Source organism: Pan troglodytes, chromosome 2 (genome assembly GCF_028858775.2).
Source record: "Pan troglodytes isolate AG18354 chromosome 2, NHGRI_mPanTro3-v2.0_pri, whole genome shotgun sequence".
Lineage (NCBI taxonomy): Eukaryota > Metazoa > Chordata > Mammalia > Primates > Hominidae > Pan > Pan troglodytes.
The window spans coordinates 42,566,348-42,593,986 of NC_086015.1; the positions used below are offsets into that span (position 1 = coordinate 42,566,348).

The window sequence follows — 27,639 nt, forward strand, 5'->3', positions numbered from 1 at the left end:
GCTTCCTGACCTCTCCTGCAGTCACCATTAGCACCACCCTGGTGCTCAGGCCAGCCTGGGGTTCGGAGAGACTGGGGGCAGAGGCCTGACTCCCACAGCCTCCTCCCAGGCTTGGCAGCACCAGGGGAGGGAGCTGGGCAAAGAGGCCAGGGGAAGGAAGACACGCCAGACTGATTTCTGTGTTGCCCCCACTCACCCCTCAAGGATGCTGGGCTATTGGCCCCCAATCCTGGAGAGTCGGGGGGCATCTCTCAGGGACCTCTCCTTGAGGGCAGGACTTCCAGAGTGCCAGGTCCAGCTGGTCTGCCTGCCCAGTTCCTAACAGGCTGCCTTGTGGTCTCTGTTCTTTCCAAAGCTTGCCCCGTCTGCCCCGGCGATGGCCTCCCGTCTCAGGTGACGGCAACTCCATCCCTCCAGCTGTGCAGGCCACAATTCTTGGTGTCCTCCCTGCCTCCTCTCTGTCTCTGACACCCTGCATCTAACCCATCAGGATTTCCTGTTGGCTCTGCCTTCAAAATACATCTGAAGTCCAAATGTTTCTCACCACTTCTACTGCCACCGTCCTGGCCCGGCCACCATTGTCTCTCACTGGATCATGGCCTGAGCCTCCTAACTCTTCTCCCTGCTTCTACTCATCCCTCTCTACCCCGGCCTCCATGACCGAGTGACTCCCTAAAGAAAATCAGTCAGTTCACAGCACTCTTGTGTTCAGAGCCTTCCAATTCCGCCCCCCTACCCCCATTTCATTCTAAATCAAAGGCCATATTTTTTTCAAAGGCAGCAATCTGGCTGCATCCCCTGCAATCTGGCCTCATCTCCTGCACTTCCTTCTGCTCAGTGGCTCTAGCCTCCCTGCATTTCCCCCAGTATGCCAGGCATGCTCCCGACACACGGTCCTTGCACTGCTCTTCCAATCTCTGCTTGGAACGTCTGCCAGACATTGGCCTGGCTAACCCCAACTTCAAACCCGCTCAAATGTCACCAAAGTGCGCCTACTCTGATCATCCTATTTAAAAGTGGTAACCTGCACCTTCCCCTCCACCCCACCCCTTCCCTTCCCAAGTTCTCTTTGCTCCATGGTAGATACCACTTTTTCACATAATGTAAAAGTGGCTTATTGATTATGCTGATTGTTTGTAGCCACCTTCCTCCATGTGGGGAAGAGTTTTTATTTTGTTCCCTAAGATCCCCAGTACCATAACAGTACTTGCACACAGTAGAGACCCAACTGCATTTATTGAAAAATAATGCAGAATTCATCTTGGAAACATTCTTCCCTAGACTCTGAGGCCTGAGACAAACTTTCCCATGAAGCATGCGGATGGGGTAGGGGCACAGCAGCGTGGCCAGTGCCAAGAAAGCTGGATTCCACACCCACTTCCTTCTGCTCAGCCTTGGGCAAGGCCCCTCCCTGCTGTGAGCCTTGGTTGCCTTCTCCACAGGCTCCTTCTCTCTTGGGCCTGAGCAGGGAAGCACTGCCGATTCCCTTTCCCCTGACTTGGCTCTGAGCTCCCCAAGGTGGCCAGCGGCTGGTGGGTGGGCTTCCCCAGAAGTCTGCGGAGAGTCCCTCTGGCTTGCCTTGTGGGAGACCCTCAGCAGGCCCAACTGCCCAAGATGCTGCAGGAACAGCGGGTCAGGGATCCTCAGGGCTGAGCTGCCAGGATCCCAGGCCCTCCCACAGTCCCTCAATGGGGAGGCCTCAGGGGCCTCTCCTTCATCTCAGGGAGGCTCTGAGGGCTGGGCCGGGCAGTCCAGTGTGTCTAGAGCTCTCCTTGTCCCCCTTCCACCCCAGCACCCCCTCACCCCAGCATTAGCATCCTCTTGGCCACCTGGGGTGATAGGAAGAGGCCTGGACTGCAGGTCCAAGGACCTGGATCTGCGTCTCTGTGCATCCCCTCTAGCCCAAGGTGCTCTGCCACCATGGCCACCCACAGTTTGACCTCCCACCCAGCCTTGGTAGCTTCAACCTGGACTCTGGCTAGGCTTACTGGGGGCTGAGCCTCTGAGTGGGGTATGGAGACTGCACAGGCCTGAGCCTGTTCTGTAACCACAGGAAGGATAGCTCCTGCTGGTATGCAGAACCCGATGTCAAGGCTGGAAGCCATCAGCAAACCCGGCGCCTTCTGGAAAGCCCTTTTCAGTCTGCAGATCCTGACCCTTACTCTGTATTGTTCGATCCCCCAGAGAGGTCCCTCCACCTGCACCCTTTGCCTTCGCTTCCTTTGTCCTCAGTGAGTGCAAACCCAGGCCTGCCCTGCACCGACCCGTTTCTCTCTGTTTGGCTACTCTCCCTCTTGACTGACGTCAGGCCCCCTGTCAGACCCCGCATTCATGCTGCCTGGCACCCAGCTGTGTCTTGGGGCCTGGGTAGCTGTGGGGCAGGGGCTTCACACTCCATCTGCCAACTGGGTGTTCAGAAGCCATGCTGACCTCCTGCCCCAGGCCCTCCTTGGACACAGCCTGGGCAGGCAGCCCTCACAGCTACCTGATCATCAAGGGCAGCAACCCAGAGCCCCTGAGCCAGTGTTCATGGCTTCCTCCTCCTCTGGGGTGACTTCACCCCTCTCTCATCCTCCCCAGTCAGTACCTTCTCCCTGAGCTGGAGGCTCTCCCCTGCCTGCCCAGCATCCCTTCAGTAGCCTTCTCCCCCTGGCATGTGTGCATGGAGGCTCTGAAATGGCCATCTGTCTAGTGGGCCTGATGGACACTTACAGTCTGCTGTGGTGTGTGCTAGAGCACAAGCTTGTCTGCTCACTTCCCTTTCTGGACCCTGAGCCCCAAGCCCCTGCCCTGGCTCACGCCCCTACCTTGACTACTCTTGAACGATCTCCCCTAGAAGCAGGGGCCTAGGTCTCCGCCTGCTGTGGCTCCAAACTGGGGGCTCTAGAGGCAGGACCCTGTCTCCTATTTCTTCTCTTCCTCTGAGCCTGGGAACCTGAGGACAAGGCCTGGGTCACTCAGACTTACGTCCTCCTTCCTCTCTGCCTGCCCCACAGCACTGCTGCGCGCCTCCCCTTCAGCCTACTGGCTCCCACTGGGCCCTCCGCCTCAGCTCCTTCTCCCGCACTGGCAATGGGTTTCCCCTTCCTGTTCCCTTCGGGTGCCCACACTCACGTCTACGATGAGGAAGTCGAGCCAGCACCAGGCATTGGTGAAGTACTTCTTGAAGCCGTAGGCCACCCACTTGAGCAGCATCTCCAGCACGAAGACATAGGTGAACATCTTGTCGGCATACTCAAGCAGAACCTTGATGGTCTTCCGCTCCTCTAGGTAGATGTCCTCGAAGGCCTGCAGACAAGGCCAGACAAGGTGGACATGAAGCCTGGACCACTGCCGATTCCACCCTGCACCAGGCACCGTTTCTTTCCATTTTTTCTTTTTTTTTCTTTTTGAGACAGTCTTGCTCTGTTGCCCAGGCTGGAGTGCAGTGGTGCAATCTTGGCTCACTGCAACCTCCGCCTCCCGGGTTCAAGTGATTCTCCTGCTTCAGCCTCCTGAGTAGCTGGGATTACAGATGCCTGCCACCACACCAGCTAATTTTTTGTATTTTTAGTAGGGATGGGGTTTCACCATGTTGGTCAGGCTGGTCTCGAGCTCCTGACCTTGTGATCCGCCCACCTTGGCCTCCTAAAGTGTTGGGATTACAGGCATGAGCCACTGTGCCTGGCCTAGGCACCGTTTCTGACAACACCTCCCTTCCGGGGAGAGCAGAGAAGGGGTGAGGAATGCCGATGACAGGGTTCCTCCCTGGCAGTGTTGGACTAGATGAGAATGCCCTCCAAGTGGGGCCTGTGCCACGGGCAGGCCATGAGATGGCCTTAAGTGGTAGATGGATAATAAGGTAGAGTGAATGGTGTGACCCCCTCTCCCTTCGCAATGAAGATCAAGTCTGAGTTTTGGGCTAGGCCTTTCTAAAACTTGCCATTTTAACAAGGAGAGAGGGTATGCAGCTCAGCTCACAGCTTTCTGCTGGAAACAACATAAAATATTTTTGTTTTCACTCCATTTTGCTTTAGCTTTGTTTACTTTATACGGTTACTTGCTTTTCGTGGGAAAAATATTGGTTTCCAATTAACAATAATGATTAAGTTTCACTTTACACAACGTTTATTTAAATAAGCAAAAACCAATGAGAGTTGATGTAAAGCTGAATGTTAAAGAAACTATATTAAAAGTCATTTGTAGATGTGATGTTTAGGAACAACAGGTGTAGATAAAGTCAAATGTCCTGCAATTCTCAGGCTCTAGGAGTCAAAGTTTTCCAAATCCTAGGAGTTGTAAGTCTTTCTCCACCTCCTCATTTCTGCCTCAACTCAAATTCCTGAGCTAACAGAGAAACTCCAGTGGCTCCCAGATGGCTTCTACCTCCAGCCTACTGATTTGTTCCTGTTTCTCTCTCTGTCCAGACTGTGCTATGAGGCTCCTGTCTAGGCAACTGAACACGTCACTAGGGCTCTGGGGGAGCTGCCTCCACCTGCCACTCCTGGGCCTTCCTGTCCGACTTCAGGGCCTCTGTGAGCGACAGTGACCCAAGAGACCAGTGCTGTTGGCACTACTGAGGCATACATATGGCCCACTGAGGCACTGTAGATGGCACAACAGGATAATTCAGGTCCCAAAATGGATTTTGGGAGTTGTTCAAGATAAAAAAAAAGTAGGTGTATTGTATTTTTTTCTGAGTATAAAAATGGGTGCATCTTATACAAATTAAATAATATGGAAATTATAAAAAAGAAAGTAAAAGGCATCTATAATTTCATGACACCAAAGTAACCACTGCTAACATTTAGGTGAGTATTATTTTTGACAGTGCGTATGTGTGTGCACATACACACAATCACCACAATTTTATGAGACACACTAAATATTTGCCTTGAAATTACTTTCTCCATTAAACAATATGTTGTGAACAGTTATCCACTCAATAATATGAATACATGCAATAATATCTATCACTATATTAAAAGGCTGCATGATATTTCATTATTTGCATACGCTGCTATTTATTTAGCCAATAACCTTATTAATAATGCACATTTCGGTTCTTTACAGTTTATCCCTAGTGGAAATAAAGTTGCAGTGGACAGGGGATTGTTGAGGATAAATTGGGTTGCCAGGGCAAAGGTGTGCTTTTTGTACAGCCTGGGAATGGACCCCTCCGAAGGGAACACCAATTGACACTCCATCTCCGGGGCAGGAAGGGGGCTCTTCTCCACCACCCCACCGACATTGCTGTCATTTCTCCTTTTTCACTTTTCCCAGCCTAATGAAAGAAACTTGTATTTTGTTACATTTTCATTTATTTTATTAGGAGTGATGCTGACATCTTTTCTTTGGATATTTGCCATGTTCCTTTTGGGAATTACCTGTTCATATCCTTTGCCTATTTTTGTACTTGAGTGTCTGGTTTATTTGGGGACATTAACTCTTTGGTAACACCAACCTGGTTTGTGACACCAACCTGCCTTTAAATCTCACTTGCTTTTGTTTACCATACCGAAGTTCCATGTACTTCATTTTCAATTATTATATCATGTTATATGATTATATCATTTATTATAATTTTCATTTAGTAAAATTTTTGATGTTACATTAAGAAACCACTTATCTATTCTGAGGCTAGGAAAAAATGAGCTTCTTAAAACAATTTTTGTGGTTTCATTGTTTTACATTACAATTTTAAAAATTAAATATAGTTTGGTAAGGAGTAAATATCCATTTTAATACTTTTTTTCAGAATGTGGCTCATTAAATGCCCCAACACTTTATTAAATAATCCACTTAAAATCCACTGATTAAAAGTCAACTTTATCATATAGTACATTTCTTTATTTACTTAAATCTACTTCAGATCTGTTTATGTGGTTCTACTGTTCTCTGTCTATTCCTGAATTAGTATCACATGAATTTCCCTGGACATTTAAATAATTTTCAAGATAAACTTTACCAATGTTTCGTCATATTTCCTCAGAAATGTTGAAAGCTTGTTATTGCATTGAATCTATTAATTACTTCAGGAACTAATATGAAGTCTTCCTACCCAAGATGAAGGTATGTTTATCTATTTGTTCTGTTTTATACTGCTTGGCAAAGTTTTACAGTTTTCTTCATGAATCTCTTATGCATTCATTATTATATTTATTCCCAGTTATTTTATGCTTGCAGTGCTTGGCATGTAAGAAATATTTGAGAGATGTTACTTGTGACTAAACAGTTTCTCTTAGGATAATACAACAATAGCAACAATTCTTTGCATATTTATTTCATAACTGGCCATATAATGTTTTTAAAATAGGTTTAAATTCTTTTCTAGGCAATCATATTATCTATAAATAATGATATATTTCTATCATTTTAACTCTTGTTTTTATACTTGACTGGGTTAACTTCAATTATTTTATTTCCCAACTTTTATATCATGTGTTCAATTTTCTTAATTAATTACACTGGCTAGTAATTCAAGACTATTATTAAATAATGAGCAATAGCTAAAAAGGTAAATCATCCTTTTCTTATTCTTCACTTTAATTAAAACGTTTCAAGTGGTTTTACTACCAATGATGATATAAGTTAATTTGAGAGTCAGTTTTTTACTAAATTAAGAAAATATATTTTCTTTCTTTTTTTTTTGTCCTTTGGATTCAGTAGAAGAAAATATATTTTATTTCTATTCTTACCAGAGTTCTGAAAATCAGGCATTCATTGAAATAATTATATGGTTTTTTATCTTTGTCCTATTAATACAAATAGTTTTCCTAATATGGTACTATTTTCACATTTTAGGATATGACACATTTGTCATATGATGTACTCAATCTTTTAAATATATTTCTAGATCCTATCTGCATGTATTTTGTTTAAGATTTTTGCATCAGTATTCAGAAGTATGGAGTATGAAGCATAAAAACTGGCCTAGGTTTTCCTTTTGGTATACTTGAGGTTTTAAAAATCAGCATTATTTAGCTTTTAAAAAAATAATTTCTAGGCCAGTCGCGGTGGCTCACATCTGTAATCCCAGCACTTTGGGAGGCCGAGGCAGGCGGATCACCTGAGGTCGGGAGTTCGAGACCAGCCTGACAAACATGGAGAAACCCCATCTCTACTAAAAATACAAAATTAGCCAGGCATGGTGGCGCATGCCTGTAATCCCAGCTACTCAGAAGGCTGAGGCAGGAGAATCCTTGAACCCGGGAGGCAGAGGTTGCGGTGAACTGAGATCATGCCACTGCAGTCCAGCCTGGGCAATAACAAGAGCAAAACTCCGTCTCAAAAACGAACAAACATACACACAAACACACACCAAAAACAATTTCTAGACTTTCTATCTTTTTTCATGCACTAGAGTACTTTAAATAGCATTGGAATTATTTTCTTCCTTGAGAATGTGAAAGAATCTGTTTTTGGAGATGTGAGAAATTAGATTAGCTAGTGGTTATCAATTTGGTTGCTTTAAATTTTCAAGGAATCAGCTTTGGAATTTTATATCAATTTTACTATTTATTTTCTAATTCATTAATATACGTTTTTATTACTGCAGATCATATGGGGCAAAGAAAAAAGGTTATTTTATTAATTACTTGCCTAGGTTTCTTTAAGATTATTTTGTTATATTTTTAATTTCTTGAATTAAATAATTTATGTTCTTTCTATTTAATAATACGAGTATTTAAGTAATGAATTTTCCTTTTATTACAGCTTTGGCTGTATTCCACATGCAGTATTCTCAATACTGTTATTTTCCAGTTTTTTTCTACCATTCACAGCTTTTTCTCTACCTCTACACTTTTCTTATTTTTCCAGATCTCACGTGGACAGAATTAATGGAATCACAGTCTTTGATTTATAGCACACTATCATCACCATTGGTGCATAAGTGGCCTTCTTCTGTTAATTAGTTAATTAATCAATTGAACCCCCCTAAACTACCACCAAACTATTTTCTGTTTGATCCAAGGTTTACTTAAGAATGACTTTTACATTTTAGGTGGTTTTTATTTTTTATTTTTTTATTTTTTTGAGCCAGAGTCTCGCTGTCGCCCAGGCTGGAGTGCAGTGGCGCGATCTCGGCTCACTGCAAGCTCCGCCTCCCAGGTTCACGCCATTCTCCTGCCTCAGCCTCCGGAGTAGCTGGGACTACAGGCGCCCGCCACCAAGCCCCGCTAATTCTTTGTATTTTTAGTAGAGACGGGGTTTCACCGTGTTAGCCAGGATGGTCTCGATCTCCTGACCTCGTGATCCACCCGTCTCGGCCTCCCAAAGTGCTGGGATTCCAGGCGTGAGCCACCGCGCCCGACCAGGTGTTTGTTTTTATCTATTTTTTCCATTTCTACCACTTTCCATATCTGTAAAATAGGATTAATAATAATACCTATCTCATAGGGTTATTGTGAGAATTAAATGAATTAATGCTTATAAAATGCTTAAAACAGTATCTGGAATATAGCTAGTGCTATTTAAGAGTTAGCTATTGTCTTTATTATTATTATGTTAGGTCAAATTTATTTTATATATATATATGTATTTAGATCTCTCATTGTCTTGTTCTTTCCACTTGAATGTCAAGAACTAATAGAAATATGGCAAAGTTTCCCAGTACTAGTGCACTGTTGTCACTTTTTCCTGTTTTTTTCTCCAGTGGTTTTGGTTTTATATATTGAAGTGCTATGCAATCCCAAGCAAATGTATACATAATATTTATACATATAATAATATATAAATATGCACTTATATAGGTGCATATAATTATATATTATAATATATACTTATATTTATATATAGGTTTATATAATTGTATATAATTACATAAATATATATAATTGTATATAATTATATAAATATATATGTATAATTATATAAATATATATTTTTATAAAGATATATTCATATATTATATGAACATATTTATATGGATTATATTTATATATTTAATATACAAATATATTTTTTATATTTATATATTTAATATACAAATACATTTTATATATTTATATATTTGTACATATATATTTATATACTTTGTATAATCTATGTATTTTGTATAAATCTATATTCTTTTATAGATTTTATATATTTATGTGTATGAATATATATGTATTTTATACACACACACATACACACACATTTTTTTTTTTCTTTTTTTGAGACAGGGTTTTGCTCTGTCACCCAGGCTGGAATGCAGTGGCATGTTCATGGCTCACTGCAGCTTTCACCTCCTGGGCTCAATCAATCCTCCCACCTCAGCCTCCTGAGAAACTGGGACTACAGACATGTGCCATCATGTTCGGCTAATTTTTCTTTTTTGTAGAGATGGGGGTCTCACTATGTTGCCTAGGCTGGTCTTGAATTCCTGGCCTCAAGCGATCTTCCTGTCTCAGCCTCCCAAAGTGTTAGGATTATAGGCATGAGCCACTGCACCCAGCCAATAGTTATATTTTTATTATAGGTTGGACCCTCTTTGTCTCATCTCAAGCTTTTAACTTTGAATTCAACAAACAAAAAGCACCCTGAATTTGTTGTCATTATTTGCATTTGCCTGATCTACTTTATTAGTTCACTATATATATAATATATACACATATAATATATACACATATTTTATATATATATTTGTGTGTGTGTGTGTGTATATATATATACATATATATATATATATATATTTTAGACAAGGTCTTGCTTGGTCACCCAGGCTGGAAGGCATTGGTGTGAACAGGGCTCACTGCAGCCTTGACCTCTCAGGCTCAAGCGATCCTCTCCCCTCAGCCTCCTGAGTAGCTGGGACCACAGGCATATGCCAGCATGCCCAGCTAATTTTTAAAAATCTTTTTGTAGAGGTGGGGTCTTACTATGTTGCTTAGGCTGGTCTTGAACTCCTGGGCTCAAGCCACCCTCCTGCCTTAGCCTCCCAAAGTGCTGAAATTACAGGCGCGAGCCACCATGCCTGGTGGCTTTTAATATTTCTGAGTCGCATTGTTTTAGGTTTGTCATTTGAAAGCACATGGCTGAAGGTTTTTTTTTGATCCATCCTGAGTCCTTTCCTTTTAAAAGATGAATTTTATCCAGTTACATTTATTATTAAAACATGTGTTTGATCTTGCCTCTATTATATTATTTTGTTTTCTGATTTTATGTTTTCTTGTTGCTTCTTTTTTCTTCTACCTTTTGCTGTGAGATCTCTGTTTTTTCTTTTTTTAAAAAAAATTTTCCCTCAGCAATTTGGAAAGGATATAGTTTGCTTTCTGTTAAACAAGTTTACAACTTTAAATAACACACTCAGATTTCTCTTTTTCTCAATATATCATTGACGTGGTTTTTTAACAACAGAGCTTGGCTGTCTACCCTGATTAGATTCACCAGATGCTTGCCAAAACTCCTCCTCACTTATGCCAAGCTGAGCTTTCCCTCCACAGCCCAGACGAAATGGCTCTGGCTGCCCTTGTTTGTGGCTGTTTAAAAACAAAACTAGTTAACATATTGTCAAACCATCTTTCTCTGAAGCCTACAGAGATTTGGCTCTAGCTGCCAATGGTAAAACAGCAGGCAGGCTGCAAGTCATGGCTCCAGGCCCATTCTGGAACAGAGGCGAGGCAGCATCGGGTGGGGTGGGAGGCCCAGAGGTTTCAAAGTGACAGCCACAGTGCCTCCCCATGGTCTAACCCCACAGGAGGAGGCAGCATGGAATGGAGGCACATAGTCTTGGATCAAAGTGCCCTTTCTCTCACTCTGCAGTCTAAAGCATTCTCTGTTAGTTGCTCATCTATGGGGTTCTCACCTCCCCAGCAATACAGGCTCTTACTTTCCCTGGTCCAGCAAAGTTTCCATGTCTTTTTTTTTTTTTAGACAGAGTCTCACTGTATCCCCCAGGCTGGAATACAGTGGTGACCTCGGCTCACTGCCACCTCTGACTCCCGAGTTCAAGTAATTCTCATGCCTCAACCTCCCAAGTAGCTTGGATTACAGATGAGTGCCACCACACTCAGCAAATTGTTGTATTTTTAGTAGAGATGGGGTTTTGCCATGTTGGCCAGGCTGGTCTCGAACTCCTGACCTCAGGTGACCCGCCTGCCTCGGCCTCCCAAAGTGCTGGGATTACAGGTGTGAGCCACTGTGCCCGGCCATCTTCTGCCTTCTTAATCACCCCTCTCCCTGCTTCACCAGCACCTTCCAGAACCCCCTCCAGGGCTGTTCCATCTCTTCCTAGAAGTGCTTGGAGAGATTAGAGCAGCATGCCTGGGAGCCAGATGGGGCAACCCTGGAGGGCCTCACTGCTCCTCCTGGCTTCAACACCTCCCTATTCTCCACAGTCCAGCTCTATCTGCTTCCTCTAGGGAGATACCCTGATTGCTCCACCCCCTCTGGCCTCCCATCACCCTGATTGGGTGTTCCTGAGGCCAGGGCTGGGGCCTCCTCCTGTAGCTCCCACATGGCTGAATACACAGAGCTAGATACAAGGAGGGTTTAGAAGACTGACTGAACAAATGAGAAGTCAAGGCAAAGGACTCTGGAATCTGACTGCTTGGGTTCAAATGCCAGATCTATGGTTCCTGAGTGGTGGGACCTCGAGCAAGTTACTTAACGCTTCTACAAAGAGTTGTCATGGGGATTACGCATCATCATGTGTGAACTATAGGGCACAGCCTCCAGCCTGAAGACATAGACTCAGTGGAGCCAGCACTGTACTATGAGCCAGCGTGGTTAACTGCACTGTGACAGCTTGACAGAACACTGATGCTGTGTGCAGGTGGGTGTGTCACCAGAGCTCTGGTGTAGGAGGCTGGTGATCTGGGGCAAATCATTTCCCTTTTGTGGAACAAAGACAAAGGCCTGGACACATGCCCTCTGCGAGCCCTTCCTGCTCTGGCCTCTATACGTGCCGTGGGGTTGAGAGTTTGTGAGCTGTTCCCTGCTCTGGGGGTCTGGGGAGCACATTTTCAGCAGAGGCTCTGCCCCAGTTTCTGACCTGACTTTCCAGCTGGAGACCTCCTTTCCCTGCCCTCCCCTCCTCCTCCAGCCGTCCCTGCCACAACCCTGCATCCCCAGGAGGGTACCAGCGCTCCACTGCTCAGTAGGATCATGAAGATGATGAATGTCTCGAACCAGCTGTGCTCCACGATGTGGTAGCAGGTCTTGCGCAACCGCCACCAGACCTTCCCTGGGGCCTGTGTGGTGTCCACCGCACAGCAGGGACAGCGCCGGACACAGCCTATGGGAGACAGTGAGGGTCAGGCCCACCTCAGGGCCTGTGAATGCCCACATCTAATGGCAGAAGGTTGGATGGTTGAAGAGATGACTGAGAGAAAGAGCTACGATGATGGGGGTGGCAAACAGGGCAATATGGTGAGCAGGGCCGTGTGAGCGAGGGCCGTGGGCACCACCCGTGGGGGCCGCATGCTCTGTGGGCACTCTTTGAGGAGGATGGATGGACTGAGCACCCAGCGAGTGGGTGAACAGCCTGGCAGGTCTGGGCAGGGACAAGGCTGGGCTGGGATAGGTTCCAGCTTGTCCGCTGCTCATCTGGGAAACTGTCCCCCTGGGAAAATGGTAGGAACTCCTGGGCATTCCCTGGGTCTTCTCCATGTTTGTAGTTTCTGAGCCTTGGGAAGGGCAGATCCCTCAATGAGAGCCCCCATGGATGTGTCACATGGAGGGCAAGCTCTCATTTTGTTTTTCTCTTTTTTTGAGATGTTTCACTCTTGTTGCCCAGTCTGGAGTGCAATGGTGCAATCTTGGCTCACTGCAACCTCCGCCTCCCGGGTTCAAGAGATTCTCCTGCCTCAGCCTCCTGAGTAGCTGGGATTACAGGTGCCTGCCAGCGCGCCCAACTAATTTTTTGTGTTTTTAGTAGAGATGGGGTTTCACCATGTTGGCCAGGCTGGTTTTGAACTCCTGACCTCTGGTGATCCACCTGCTTTAGCCTCACAAAGTGGGGATTACAGGTGTGAGCCACCGTGCCGGGCCAAGCTTATTTTATCCCCAGCTCATTTTATCCCCAGCTATCCTCCAAATATACCACCAATCCATAAAAGCTATAGATGCCAATCAACATGGCCACATGTCATCCCTGCCTCAAGGATTTACAGAGGGCCTACTATGTGTCAGGCACCGTGCCAGGGCCTGGTGGTACAGGAGCGAATTAGACCCAGACCCTACTGCTGTTGGGTATACAGTGGTGCCAACACACCACAAACACAGTGTTTCCAGTCCTTGGTGCAGCTGTCCAGCCCAGCACTCCATGGGCAGACACGTCAGGCAGATGGAGGAACCCCCAGGGTCGCAGAGGAATGGAGGAGGTGGGCAGATATCTAAGGCAGGGTGTTGGTGCCACGTGGCCCTGGGCTCCAAGGAGCTGCTGGTCCTCCTGTCCCCTCTGGGTGGAACTGAGGCTAGGGCAGAGGGCTGCCCGGGCCATTACCTTCAGTGAAGCAGTCCTCTGGGTCCTTGACATCCTGGCCGAGGTCAGGGATCTGCTCCAGGAGCTCAGCGGTGTTGGTCATGTCTGCTGTGCTGCCCTCGGAGCAACTGTCCTCTGGGGTCTATGGACAGGGGTGTGGGACAGGGTGGAAAAGGGTGTGAGTGTGGGCTGAGTAGCAGCCTTTGGCCTCGAGCCCAGAGTCTGCAGGAGCTTAGGGCTCCCTGAAGGGAGGCAGCATCTTCATGACGCACCCTGGGACCTGCACAGAGCCACTTTTGCCTGTCAGGGCTGGGCCAAGGCTGGACCTCGGGGTTCCCGGGTCTGTGATTCTGGTCTGCTGGAGTCTAAGGCTGGGGTGTGGGGGCTGTGAAAGAGCTCTGGGAAGCCACTGGGGATGGGGACTGCATCTAGCTGGGAGCAAAACAGACATGGGGTAGCAACCTGGACACACAGTGGGACATGGACACATCGTGGTGGTGTGGCACACACAGTGGAAACAGGCATGTCACATCCAGAACAGAGTCAGAACCAGGATCCCGGGCAACACACAGGCAGCAAGGTCAGACCGCAGAGAACAGGCCAGCAACCCCACCCACACATTTTGCGCAGTTCCCGTGGGTTCTGGTGTGCTGGGCAGAGCCCGGAGACTGAGAAGGTGATAGAGCCCTCCACTTCCTGTCCTTGCAAGTCTGCTGCCCTGACCTCAATAACTTGATTATAGGGAGGCTACAGAGAGGCATGTGCATGCAGGTGTGCCCTTGTGAGTGTCTGTGTGTGTCACTTGTGGGTGTGGGTGTAAAGGGGTGTTACAGGGGCCACTGTGGGTACCCTGCCCAATTCCACTACATAAGACCACTGCACCCATTCCCAGCCACTTGAATGCTAGCTGTTTAGCTGGCCCTCCTCCAGAAAATCATCTTCAGCTGGGGGACTGCCGTCCCAAGGGGTGGCCGGTGCCCAGCAGCCACTGATACAAGAATACAGAAGGCCAGCCCCTAGCCTTGAGTTGGGGCAATGCTGTGGTGCAATTCATGCCCCAGAGCTCTACTTGGGACAGGATGAGGCTGACTCCAGCTGGAAAGCCTTTCCGTAGCTTCCTTCTTTGCTTCATCCTGTTTCTCTTACTTTCTCATGGGTTTCTCCTGAGAACACCCCTCAACAAGTCATTTGCATAGGAATCCCTCTGCTTCTAGGGAACGGTACGTCAGGGGAGGAGTGTCAGTGAAGGAAGAAAATCCATCGTTTGCATCAGGTCAGGTCCAAAGACCCCATCTCCGCTGCCCCCACCTCACATCATCTCAGGCTCAGGCTCCATTTAGAGAGGGGCTTGTCTGAATTCTTGGGCATGGCTATGCTCCTACAGCTGCCTTCTCTCTTTTCTTTTCCTTTGATGAATCAATCTGCTGATGTCTCAGGGGCTTCTTTTCCATTTTTGAGATCTGTGATGGGAAAGGGGTGGATTCTGGAGGGAAAACAGAGCCTACTGCTCAGAGAAGGTGGATCCTTGGCCAGAGAGGTGAGGCTCAGTCTTTTGTGGTCCCCCATGGCATTGAGGGTTCCTTCCCCTCTCCTCCTAGCTCAGCTGGGGGATGAAAGGAGTTGGGTGATGAAAGGGGCAGGCCAGAGGAGAGCAGCGTGCTTATTTTTTCTTTCCAAACACTGGAGCCGTCTGAAGTCCATGGGGCTGTCATGCGAGAGGACACGTTCTCAGGTCCTACTGCAGGTGAGACGAGGGAGTCCCTTTCCTGGGAAAACTCCAGCCTGTGTCTCCCTTATATAGGCTCCCCCATGAACTGATTTGAAGAAAGGAAGACTTATAAAATTCATTCAAAGGTTAGCATCCGTGTGAGAGAGCCACTTCTCTCCCATGGCATTTTGCCTCTCTCCTGTGTCTTCCTGTCCCCACATGCCTTCACAGCTCAGACCATCAGGGGGAGAACCATGATCTGCACAGTCAGGAAGATGACTCCAGTAGGCCCTTGTGCTCCAAAAACTGACCATGCTTGCAAAGCTCACATGGGCCCATCTCACAAAAGAGGAGAAGGCACAAGTGCTGGACGGAGTGAGGTCAAGCTGCAGGACAGTGGCCACCAAGCACTCTGAACACGTGCCCTCCACCTTCCGTGGGCTAGATGTGAGTGAGGCTGGGCGGCTTAGTCAGCAATGCCACAAGCCTTTTGCTCAGGGGTTGCGAACGCCAATGCTTACAGAATCAGGCGGGTAACCTGTTCACCATGTTGGCCAGGCTGATCTCGAACTCCTGACCTCAAGTGATCCACCTGCCTCGGCCTCCCAAAGTATTAAAATTACAGGCGTGAGCCACCGTGCCCAGCCTCCTGAAGTCTTCTTTGGATGGGGAGATTCACAGGACAAACATTTGCCAAACAGGACCAAAACACAGGGATGCAGTATGTGGAGAGGGTGAACACATGGAGGTAGTGGGTTAGTCCTGCATCAGAGTTTGGGACCAGAATTTCCAGAATTTCCCATTGGCCCTGGGCCCTGTACCATCTCTCCCCTGTCAGGACAGGGATGCCCACCCTCCCCTCTGCAGACTGGTCTTCCACGCTGCCTGTGACAGTGGCTGTGGCTCCCAACAGCAAATGCAGGCGTGCACCTCTCACAGCCTGGCTCTGACCCAAGCAGCGGCGCCCAGCTGGCTTCAGGGACAAAGGCATGCATTACCTCACCGCACCCTGGGGCCTGGGGTTCCGCTTTCCACTGCTGCCGCCAGTAGGCCTGAGATGCACTGGCCTCGGCCTCAGAGGAGGCAGTCGCTGACACCTGGCTCCAGGTCCTGGAATCTGGAGGGGCCTCTGGGCCACCGGACACAGGCTGGGATTCCTGCTGAAAAGACCCCAGCCTGTGAGCTGAGTCCACACACCCAGCCAGAGGGTCTCCAGGGCCCTGACCCTGGGGGTTTCAGACCCTGCCCATGCATCTGGGGCACTGCCTCCAGCTGTCTTCATGGGGCCTCCATCTCACTGAAGACCCCTCCCTCAAGGGGCCTGAGCAGGCAGGTGGGAGGCTCCTGGTAGGTCCAAGCAAAGGGCCTAGAGACAGGAAGCCCCTGGCCGGCCTGGCATAACTCCCCCTCCCCAGACTCCCTGGAAGGGTGCAGCTGGGCCATGATGCCCAGCTCACAAATGCTGGCCACTGTACTTAGGAAGGTCACACTGATTTCCCTCATGAATCCCTGTGGCACTCCCGGCTTGCGTGCGCGCGCGCGCACGCACACACACACACACACACACACACACACCCAGGAGCCAGAGTCAATGGGCTCAAGAGAAGGAACAGAGAAGGGAAATGAGAGACAGCTGGAATTCCCCTCCTGTGCTGGAGATCATTGGAAACTGTGGTCCTGGCAACACCAACACTCCCTCTCCCTGAGCAGACATTGCCACTGCCCCGCAACCTGACTTGAAAGGGTGGCCTCTGGGACCACAGGGAGGCAGGAGGATGTGAAACCAAGCCCAGAGCCTTAGATCAAGTTCCACACATGGGGAGCAGCTGCTCTCCACAGCCAGGCCCACCCAGTGCAGGCCCAGAGGAAGCAGCCAAGATGGGCCTGACTCAACAGGGAGAACACTCCTGGGGGCTTGACCTAAAGCCCTGAGAAGAAGCCATCTGAGCCTGGCTCAGGCCAAGGGAGAACGGAGGGGAGGGGAGGGGTGGGCCCTGCCTGCTTTGTGCAGACTCTGGTCCCAAGTGTTAAAAATAACAGGTTGCGAGATAAGATAGTGCTGTCCCTGACACCTCAGTCTTAGGGATGCTTATTTTTAAATCTCAGAATGAGCCCTGGGTGTGGGAGGAGGGGAAGGGGCAGTCTGGAGGTCAGAAAACCATACTTCTCTTTCGCCAAGACACTCTACCTTGCCAGTCCTGGAGTGGGGACAATGGTCAGTGTGGGAACTGGGGGCTAGAGGCTCTGTTCTAAACTCATGAGGAACACCCAGCAAGTCTCTCTTGCCATGCCTCCGTTTCCCTGTCTGTACAATGAGCTCCCCATGCCCAGCCAGGGCATGAGTGGTGGATAGCAGCCCCTCCCCAGGTCAGCTTCTGGACTGAGTTAGGAAGGGAGGGTTGAGGGCTGGTCTCAGCACCCCTCTGAGAGGCTGGCTGTTGTGGGGAGGGCCTGCCTTCTACCCCTACCCACTGCCAAGGCAGTCTGGGAGGGGAAGCTGCTTTGAGCGAGGCTGGGTGGCCCGGACAGCAGAGCTCTGGGCCCTGTATATGTAGGTGCCTTATACATGCAGGGGTGAGGGCCCACCTGCTTGCTGGACTCCTCCTCCGTGCCCAGGCTGTTCTCCTCATCCTCTTCTTGGTCATCTGTGTCTGACTCGGCCACAGCGATGGGCACACACACGGGCTCTGGATCCCCGGGGGTGCCCTGGCCTGGTTGCTCGCCTTCCTCAAACCGTGTTTCCTTGCGGGTGGGAGGCGCCTTCTCCGTCTCTGGGGGTGGCGGGGAGTAGGGGGTGGCAATGCAGCTGGGCAGCTGGCCCTGGGCGGCAAGGGCTGCGGGCTTCTGAGGCCGCTGCCGCAGGAGACCACAGCAGAAATCCCAGGTGGTCCGCTTGACAAAGCGCAGGCCCCTCTGGATGCGGGCCAGGGCCAGCTGGAGGTTGTTCATCTCTCTGTCCTCATCAGGGGCTGTGAGGTTGTCTGCACTGAAGGAGCTGAGCAGCAAGGCCAGGAAGAGATTCAGGACCTGTCGAGATAATGGGTCAGGCTCACCAAGGCACCGCACCATGCCAAGCCATCCAGTCCCAGTTCTATGATGGGGAAACTGAGGCCGAGACCTTTAAGACTGCCTGTGACAAACAGCTCCGAGGCTTGAATCCAGGGCCCTGAGCCCTCATCCTAACCCCTCATTTTATTGAATGTGGAAGGTTTGGCTATAAAAGAAAATACAAATTTGAATCCCTCTTTCCAAGGGCCCAGACACAGTCTGAATTGAGGATGTCGTGTCCTGGGTCAGGTTCAATGGGAGAACTATGCGTGCATTCAGTGTCAAAGCGAGGGGCTAGCACAAAGTCACACACATTGAGTCCTGTCTTGGCACCAGCGGCTTCTACATGCAAGCCTTCTTCTCCCTTTACCTCTTCCTGCTGCCTTAGGAGTAGTGAGGGGCAGTGGGGTCAGGATGGGCACAGGTCTCCTTCCTGGGAAGTGTGAGTCCAGGGACAAGACAGAATCCCACCGAGAAGCCACACAGAGCTTTTGGGACTTTGTTGGAAAGAGGAGGAGCAGTGACCTGCCTCTGAGTTCCCTACTGAAGCCAGCTTGGTGCTCAGAGGCCTGGGGCTGCTGCTGTAGGGCACACACTACCTGAGGCCCAGGTCTGCCACACTTTCCAGGTGAGGGACGCTGGGACAGGGCAGAGAAAGGTGCAATAGCTGGAAAAGAGGTCAGGAAGGCACAGGCAGCCTTCAGGCACTTGGACTAACCATGGGGTCAGGCCATGGAGAGCTGACCATGTCTAGGCTGTGAGGGGTGCTAGGAAGGGTGCTGTGTGAAGGTCAAGGCCTGCTATGCTGCAGGGAGCCAGGGGAGGGTGCAGTGTCGGAGGTTCCACAGGGTGCAGTATTTTGTTGAGGTCTATCATCAGGGCTTAGGGACTTGAGACTTCTTAAGGGGGTTTGCATAACCCTCTGCCTTTGGATGGTTCTGGAGAATTGCTTGTCGTTAAGCCCTCCTACAAGTGTGAAGCTTTAGCTTTTGTTTAAAAAGAAGGCCTTTGATGTGTGACAAGCGGCTGGGCTTGTGTCCATTTCCCAGTCTCATGGAGGGTCAGTTAAGATGACAGTGGGTCGATTCCCACATGCATGGGTCAGACTGGCCCATGGCTCACCAGGCCGCCAGGCCACCATGGGCTTGGTGTCTCCTCCCTCCCAGCGCCTTTATGGCAGGGTGGTGTGTGAGGGTGGGTGCACAGTTCTTTTTGGAAATCCACTCTGAGACTCTGTTCTGGTTTCTCAAGAGCCTCTAAAACACACCTCTACCAGGGACCCCATACCTATCAGCAAGCTGGGAATGAGAATTCTGATAAAAGCGGCCTCAGAAACATGCCTTTGGCTTAAAAGTACTACATATTCATGCGGAATATGTACAGAAGGTGAAGAGGTAGCCTCTCCCGTACTATCTCTACAGAGAGATGATCACCTTTGACACTTGGCAGCTTTCTTTATCATCACTAGGGGTAGGGCATGTGATACCATTCTGAGCTGCTATCTACACCGACCTCGGGCCTGGTCCCTGGCCTTTGTCCACAAGGACCCAGGCATGGCCACCTCCATTCCCAGGAAGGATGCCCACTGGATCCTTCCCCCACAGCCTCACTCACACCAGGCCCTGCATCCCCCAACCTCCAGGAGTCCTGGGCCTAGGCTGGGAGTAGGGCGGGTGGTGTGGGTACCTGGGCAGCCATGCCCACCCACAGAGTCTAGGGCCCTCCCTGTCGCTGGCTTCAGAAGTTCAGCTTCTTCCAGTGCTTTCCCCATCAATCGTGCTGCTGCTGCTCCCAGCCCTGCCTGATCATCACTTCCCATTTCAATGGCAATCTTGCTTCCTCCCACGCCCGGCAGCGGCCCAATTCCTTAGGCGGCCGGGGAGGGGGCTGTGTGGGCTGGCATTAGCTCCCTCCTCCAGCAGCCTCTAATTTTCTCATCCCCAGGCAGATCTGCTGGGAAATCGCAGGGCTCCGTGTGTGAGGGGTGGCTCAGCCTGGCCCTGGGCTGAGTGCTTGGCAATTCTCATTCTCCCCAGAATAGACAGTCTGGTAGGCCCTGGGGTTGGGATGGGCTGAGCAACCCTCCACCCCAAGGGATAGCTAGTTTGGGGGGACATAAGGGGGAGTTGGGGGCCAGCCAAAGAGCAGGGTTCTAGTGGCACTATGCACTGATGCCCTGGCTCCTCTCTCTCTGGGCTCTGCACTCCTCTGGCCTCTGGGCTCATGGGCTGGTGGCAGACTGCTCCCAAATTGGCCTGTCCTGTCCTGGCCTGGATAAGGCACATGGGAGAAGAGAGCAGACAGGTTTGGGGAAAGGCTCTGGAATCTATAGCCCATAGTACTTGCCCCACAGCAGCCTGAAAAAGTGAATGTAAAACCTCTCTGTGAGCTGATGTGACTGCACTGCCCACGACAGAGACATACAGCTACAGGTGCGAGCCAGACAATGCAGGTATGCTTCTTGAGCATGTGTGGGCCAACTGTGTACCCAGGAAGGTGGCTTCATGTCCACAGCGGACACGGATTGCTGCCTGAACCACTGACGACCCCAACCTTGCCTCTTCCTAAGGTGCCTTCTCTGGTATTTAAATTTTGGCTTTTCTCAGTTCCAGAATTCCCCACATTGGAAAGACACAAGACGAGATGCACCTGCCCAAGGACAGACAGGTACCCACAGGAGCAAAGGTGTGGGCCCCTCATGATGGGACAGCAGAGACTCCTACCACGCTACTCAGGGTGACATATAAAGCTCCTATGGGCCCCACCTTACCTGGACCACCACCTGTCTGCACCTGCGCTTTGCTCATCCTGTTCCTTCCCTCTTCAGCATTGCCTGTTTATCAGGTCAGCTCCAAAATCTCTTCCAGAAAGATTTCCTTGATTTTCCTAGCTGAATGGGAACAGTACCATGGTCTCCTCCTTAACGGTTCTGATCACTCTGACTAGCCTGAGAGTTATTTCAGGCCTGTTTGAACTCTCTACCTCCCCAATAATCTCTTAAGCTGGTGAATGATGTCAGGGCTGGCGCTAGACCTCATTTGCCTCTGTATTCCCAACAGCATGTGGCACAATGTTTTCCATGCAACAAGGGCTTAGAAAATGTTTAAGATAAATTGAAAAAACATGTGATAATTCATTGATAGTGTATGACAGTAAAATAATGGGTAGATGAACAGATAAGTAAATGAATGAAAACAAAATGAGTAAATAATGAATAAATAGGTAAGTGGGTAAATGAATGAATGAGCAAAATGCAGTGAAGAGGCCAGGCACAGTGGCTCACACCTGTAATCCCGGCACTTTGGGAGGCCGAGGTGGCGGATCACCTGAGCTCAGGAGTTTGAGACCAGACCGGCCAACATGGTGAAACCCCGTCTCTACTAAAAATACAAAAAATTAGTCAGGCGTGGTACATGCCTGTGATCCCAGCTACTAGGGAGGCTGAGGCAGAAGAATCACTTGAACCTGTGAGGCAGAGGTTGCAGTGAGTCGAAATGGTGCCATTGCACTCTAGCCTGGGCGACAAGAGTGAAACTCAGTCTCAAAAAAAAAAAAAAAATGCGGTGAGTGAGTGAATGGATGGATGGGTCAATGAGTGAGTAAGTAGACAACTGGATAGATAGATGAGTAGATAGATGGAATTGGTGAATGAGTGAATGGTGAGTTGATAGATGGGAGGTGGATGAATGAGTAGAGGAGTGAATGGTTGGGTGAGTGGACAGATGGTTGATGGATGAAGGGAGGGATGGATGGTTGTGTAAGTGAATGGGTGGGTACATAGATGAATGGGCATATGGATGCATAAATGTGTGAATAGGGGTTGATGAATAGGTGACTGATAAGCAGATTAATGAAAGGATGAGTGAATGAGTAAAAGTGGGTTGATGGATGAATGACAAGGTGAATGAGTGGATAAATGGATGGGTGGTTTGGTAACTGGGGAAGGATCTACTGATCCTTCTGATTGCTGGAGTGGTGAACAGATAGATTGGTGTGTTGATTGGTGGGTGGGTGATTGATAAGTGGATAATCAATAGATAGATGGCTGTATGAGCATATAGGTGCAAGAATAAATGGGTACATTGAATAGATGGTTTGTTGATAAGTACATAGATGGATGGGTAAGTGAGTGCATGGGGGGGGTAGGTGAAATAAATGAGTGAGTAGTTAGATGGAAAGGTGGGTAAATGAATAGACGGATGGACGGATGGGTAGATGGATTGATAGAAGGGTAAGTAAATGGATAATTGGATGGGTGGGTAGCTGGGTAGATGAGTGGATGGTGTGTGTGTGTGTGTGTGTGTGTGTGTGTGTGGCCCTTGGCCAACTTACCACAAGGTTGCCAATGACCATAACAAGCAAGAAGACCAGCAGGCATAATGACTGCCCCGACACCTCCATGCAGTCCCACATGGTCTCGATCCACTCTCCACAGAGGATGCGGAAGATGATGAGGAAGGCATGAAAGAAGTCCATCATGTGCCAGCGAGGCAGCAGGCCTGAGTCGCTGTCCCTCAGCTCCGAGTAGTTCTTGCCAAAGAGCTGCATGCCCACCACAGCAAAGATGAACACGATGATGGCTAGCACCAGTGTCAGGTTCCCCAGTGCCCCCACTGAGTTCCCGATGATCTTGATGAGTGTGTTCAGGGTGGGCCACGATTTGGCCAGCTTGAAGACCCGCAGCTGGGGAAGGAGGAAGAGGAGGGGACCTTGTGAAGGGCTCTGGCTCCTGCTGCCCATGGGCACCCTCACTCTCTCTAGCTCCTGCCTGAAAGCCCAGGGAGCCCTTGGAGGGCACTGACACCTATTCCCCCCCACCCCCGCCATTTCTCCCAGAGCACCCACTACTGTTTCTCTCCACAGCCTGAGGGCAGCTTCACTGGGCACTGCTCTGGGAGTCAGGTCAACAGCTCCAGCCTCACCTTCCCAACTCAGCCCTTCTCTTTGTCCCCACACCAGCCTCCTCTCTGCCTTGGCCTCACTTCCAGGAACTGCCCACTAGATTCTCCCAACAGGGAATGTCCTTGCTCTTTCACACCTGTCCTCATCAGGTATCCTTTGGGACAGCTCAAACCATCTCTGACTCATCACCTCTACCTCCCAGTCATCACAGAGAAAGGGGGGAAGGTGCTTAACACTTACTGAATGTCTACGTGCCAGGCCTTGTGCTTAGAATGGATGAACTCAATCAGAACTCCCAATAACCACATGAGGTTGGCACCGCTATTACCTCATTTGACAGAAGAAGCTGCCAGCCCTCACAGGTGGAGTAACTTGTCTAAGTCCCTTGGTTCATAGCAGTTGAGTCAGGATTAGAACCCACGGCCTTGGCTTTCCCTCCTGCCCCCACCGTCCTGCCTTCCTACACACTCCCCCCACGCCACTCCCATCCACTGTATGTGCAGCAACCCACAGTGCTCAGGACCTCCTCCAGGAAGCCTTCCCTGACTATACCTCCCACCCCATGTCTGGACCTCTCAAGCATTTCAAGCTCCAAGTGTGGTCCACAGACCAGCAGCTTTGACATCACCTCAGACCGACTGAATCAGCATCTGCATTTTAACAGGATCCCCAGGTGATTTGTGTGTGCATTAATATTTTAAAGATGCTGATTCAGAAAGCAGCAGGCAGAACCTCGGATGAGCAGTTAGCAGCCCAGCTCCCTGTTATCTGCCATGTGGCTGTGGGAAATTCGTCTCATCTCTCTGAGTCTCCTCATCTGTGAAATGGAAATGTAGCAATACCAGCCCCACTCCTGGATCCTGTGAGGGCTAAAGGGGTCACTGTGGACCACAAAGGGCTTTGCAAATCATCATGATGGCCACCAAAATTGCTCCTCTGGAAGAATGTCTCCTGCCTTTCCTGCCTCTGTACCCCCTACCTCACCAGCACTGGGCCAGGCATCCAGGGGTACCAAGCAAATGGCTGTTGGGTGAAGGCATGACAGATCAAAGTAGGGATGACCAAGTGATGACCTCAGATTGGGTTGTGCCGAGCCTTCCACACCCCCCACCATCCCCCATGCAGTGGGTCCAGCCAGGTACCAGGCGGAAGGAGCGCAGCACCGACAAGTTGCTCATGCGGGACAGGCCCAGCTCCATGAGGCTAAGGATGACGATGATGCTGTCGAAGATGTTCCAGCCCTGTTGGAAGTAGTAGTAGGGGTCGAGGGCAATGATCTTGAAGGTCATCTCTGCTGTGAAAATCCCTGTGAAGACCTGAGGAGGGAGCAGGAATTGTTTGGGATGGAAAGACTCCCTGGCCAGCAGGGGCACCTGCCTCCTGACTCTTGCTGTGGCAGGGGCTCCCTCCAGGGCTGCCAGCTCTGATTGCACCCAGGCTCCCAGTAGGGGTTTGCTTGGCTGTGGCCCAGCCCCTTGGGGACAGCTCTCTTCTCCAGCCTGCTCTCCCAGCCCTTCCAGCTGCTCACCAAGCATACCAGGCACACCAGCTTGGCCTTCAGGAATGGCCTGGGCCCTTCGCAGGCTCCACAGAGACTCACAGCTCTAGGGGGCACCTGCGATGGACAGTGACATGACCTAGCACTAGACTTCTGATCCGTGTGTCCACAGGAAGGGCTTTCACCCATCACATGCCAAATCCATGCATCAACACGATGCTCATGGCTCCCCTGACCCAGGGCCTCTGTCCTTGCTGTTCCTGCTCCTCACGAGGCCTTTCCTCCTCATCTACCTGCTGGACTCTGCCCACTGTGATAATCAGCAGCCATTGCTTCCCGAGGGCTACATGCCAAGTGCTGGTCACAACACTTTGCACATGTTGTTTCTTTTGATTCATCCAACAACCCCATGAGGAAGTATCATTGCCTGCAGTTTACAGGTAAGGAAACTGAGGCACTGAGAGGTTAAGTAACTTGTCTGGGGTCATGTAGCTATTAAGTTTGAGAATGAGGAGAGGAACCTAGTGCTGCTCTTCAGAATTTAGGGAAACTTCCTCTCTCTTCTGGAAACATTCCTGAGTGGGCAGAGGCTGAGCTCTGCCCGGTTCATTGACTTACGAGTCCCGAGCTGCCCAGCCTTGGCTGGCAGAACCCTGTGGTCAAGGATCCCATGGTGCAGTGGACCAGAGAGCTGTGCCAGCTGCCCTGCAGTATGCCAATTGATGGGAGCCTGGTTCCCAGAGGAGAGAATGTTCTGTGACGGTGTGGATGGCAGGAAGTCAGGGTCCTGTACGCAGGGCCTCTTGACCATGCTGAGGAGTTGGGGGGCTGTCCTGAGGGCAGTGAGGAGGCACTCAGGGTCTTTTGGAGGGGAGGGCTAAAGCCAGAGGGCCAGAGTACCCCTGAGAACAGTGTCAGGCCTGCAGCAGTTGTGAGGAGGTGGGGGTCAAAGACGGGCATGGCTGAGGCACCTCGCTGGGGTTGGCAATCAGGTGGGGAGGTCACTCTGGTCTGGGCACCCGCCCTGACGGGGCTCTGTGCTAGGAGAGGCATTTGCTGGTCACCCCAGTGCCATCCTCTCACCATCAGCTCAGAAGAGGCCCTGTGGAGGTGGGCTGGAGGGCAGCGGGATGCTGTTGGCTCAGAGAGAGGCACCGGGAGGGCAGGTGGGTGGGCTCCTCAGCACTGCCACACAGGGCACCACCCACCAGCCCAGCCCTCCTGACTTCAGGGGTCCCTTTAGTGCTTGTGCCCAGAGGGAACTGCTCCTCCCTCAGCCGGGTCTTGGGAAAGGGAGGGACCCTGAAATCCTCCAGCCTCAGTTTGCATTCCTCACACGTAGAGAGACAGCCTTGAGACCTGCTTCTCTCCCCAGCACCCAAACCTGCTTTCATAACTTTTCCAACCCCCAGCCCCATTGCCTGTTGCTCTCCTGTTCCAGCCACACCTGTTCCTTGCTGTTCCCTCCTCGGGGCCTTTGCACTTGCTGCTCCCTTTCCCCGGGTCGTGCCTTTCCCCAGCCGCATAACTCACTCCCTTCAGAGCCACCTGATCCATGGGCGTCCTGGTAACTTTAAATGTGCCTCCCTCCCACCACATTCCTTATCCCTCATCCTTGCTTCGTTTTCCTCTGCTTCACACCACCATCTAACAACTATTTGTTTATTGAGCCTCTTCTGTTTAGAAGATAAGCTGTGTGATGGCAGGGACCTTTCCCTACTGTACCTGGAACGGTGCCCAGCCCATAGGTCGTCCTCTAGTATCTGTTGAATAGATGTACAAATGTTTGAGCCTTTGGCCTTCCGTGCGCCATATCCTGCCTGTTCCGTGCTGCTCCGCTTGACTTCCGGGAGCCTTCCCTACCCAGCCTCAGACACACACAGCTGTGCTTAGAGCCCTCACTCAGCAGCACAGCCTGCACAGCTTTGCTGAGAGCTCCTACAGGTGGGGCCCGGGTAGCGCCTCCCTTGGACCCCCACTTTTGGTCTTCCCCAGCACTGCCAGGGTGCACCAGGGTGGGTCTGGCACCCATGAGTGCCGACACTCATTTCTAGAGAATGGAGCTCAGGAAAAGCCCTGCACCTCACTTTGCGCAGGCTCTCAGCTGTTTTGGTGGTGAGATGGCAGTTATCAGGTGGAGCTAGGACTCAGGAAAAAAGAGACAGGAGAGGCTCTTGGGGAATGCCCTTCGGGGAAATGATAAAAGAATTTTCAGGGATCAACAGCATCACCTGGAAGCTCTTTGGAAATGCAGAAACGTGCAAGGCCCCAGACCTGCTGAATTAGAATCTACATTTTGACCAGATTCCTGGGATTCGAACTTCAAGTGCTGTTTTTGACCCTGAGCTCTGAAACTTGGTGCACTCTGTAATCACCTAGGGAGCTTTAAAAATATGGATGCCTGGGTCGCATCCAAGAGATTCTAGTTACATTGGACTGGAGTGGAGCCCAGGTGTGGGGATTTAAAAAAAAAAAAAGAAAAAACAACTTCCCAGGTGATTCTAATGTGCAGCTAAGCTTGAGAAGTACATACATTTTGGTAACAGACCTCTTCCTTCCACAGGCTCATGCCAGGCTTTCTAAGGCCATGCGATCAAAGCTTCATGGTTTAAGATATGCAGAGAATGGTGGCCAGGCCCGGGTTCCAGAGCAGGGGCTGCCTCTGTGTGATCTTGGGCCAGTTTCTTCATCTCTCTGAGCCTTGAGTGTCCTCATATATAAAATGGGGATAATAATAACTCCATAGGAGGTTTCTAGGAGTTACAGCTAATGGCTGTAAAGTGGATACTCTGTATGAGAGGGCGATTATTGTTACTGTCAGCAGCATTTATTATGATTGCTGAGAGTGGCCAAGAGCTCCAGACCCAGGCAGGGGCTGCCTTCAGATATAAACAACTCTGCATGTTTTATAGGCTCACTGGGATCTGGCAGATAGAGGCTCTGAGCATGGTGACCCACTTCCCCTAACTCCTGGCAGGAGGTTCACTGAGCAATGAGTGCAAATGGCCGCTTTCCAGGAATTGGGGGAACTTATGGGGAACCCCAAATTCTCTTTGACCTTGGCATATGACTTTAATGGGACCATACTCCATGCAC

The 27,639-nt window shown here is 50.0% G+C and overlaps 1 protein-coding gene across 5 annotated transcripts in view; it reads right to left on the reverse strand.

The window, feature by feature from the left end:
• SCN5A (sodium voltage-gated channel alpha subunit 5) overlaps nt 1-27,639 on the reverse strand; it is a 103,305-nt gene that overhangs the window by 16,723 nt on the left and 58,943 nt on the right. For 3 of the 5 annotated variants that reach the window (XM_016940745.3, XM_063806702.1, XM_016940742.3), the window contains exons 15-21: nt 24,188-24,361; nt 22,476-22,826; nt 17,682-18,122; nt 16,094-16,255; nt 13,409-13,529; nt 12,045-12,199; nt 3,115-3,288 (exon numbers count right to left, since the gene is read on the reverse strand). In XM_016940745.3, coding sequence (XP_016796234.3) covers nt 3,115-3,288; nt 12,045-12,199; nt 13,409-13,529; nt 16,094-16,255; nt 17,682-18,122; nt 22,476-22,826; nt 24,188-24,361 — 1,578 coding nt within the window. The remainder of the gene's footprint in view (nt 1-3,114; nt 3,289-12,044; nt 12,200-13,408; nt 13,530-16,093; nt 16,256-17,681; nt 18,123-22,475; nt 22,827-24,187; nt 24,362-27,639) is intronic. The other 2 variants (XM_016940743.3, XM_016940744.3) reach the window with 1 other exon arrangement.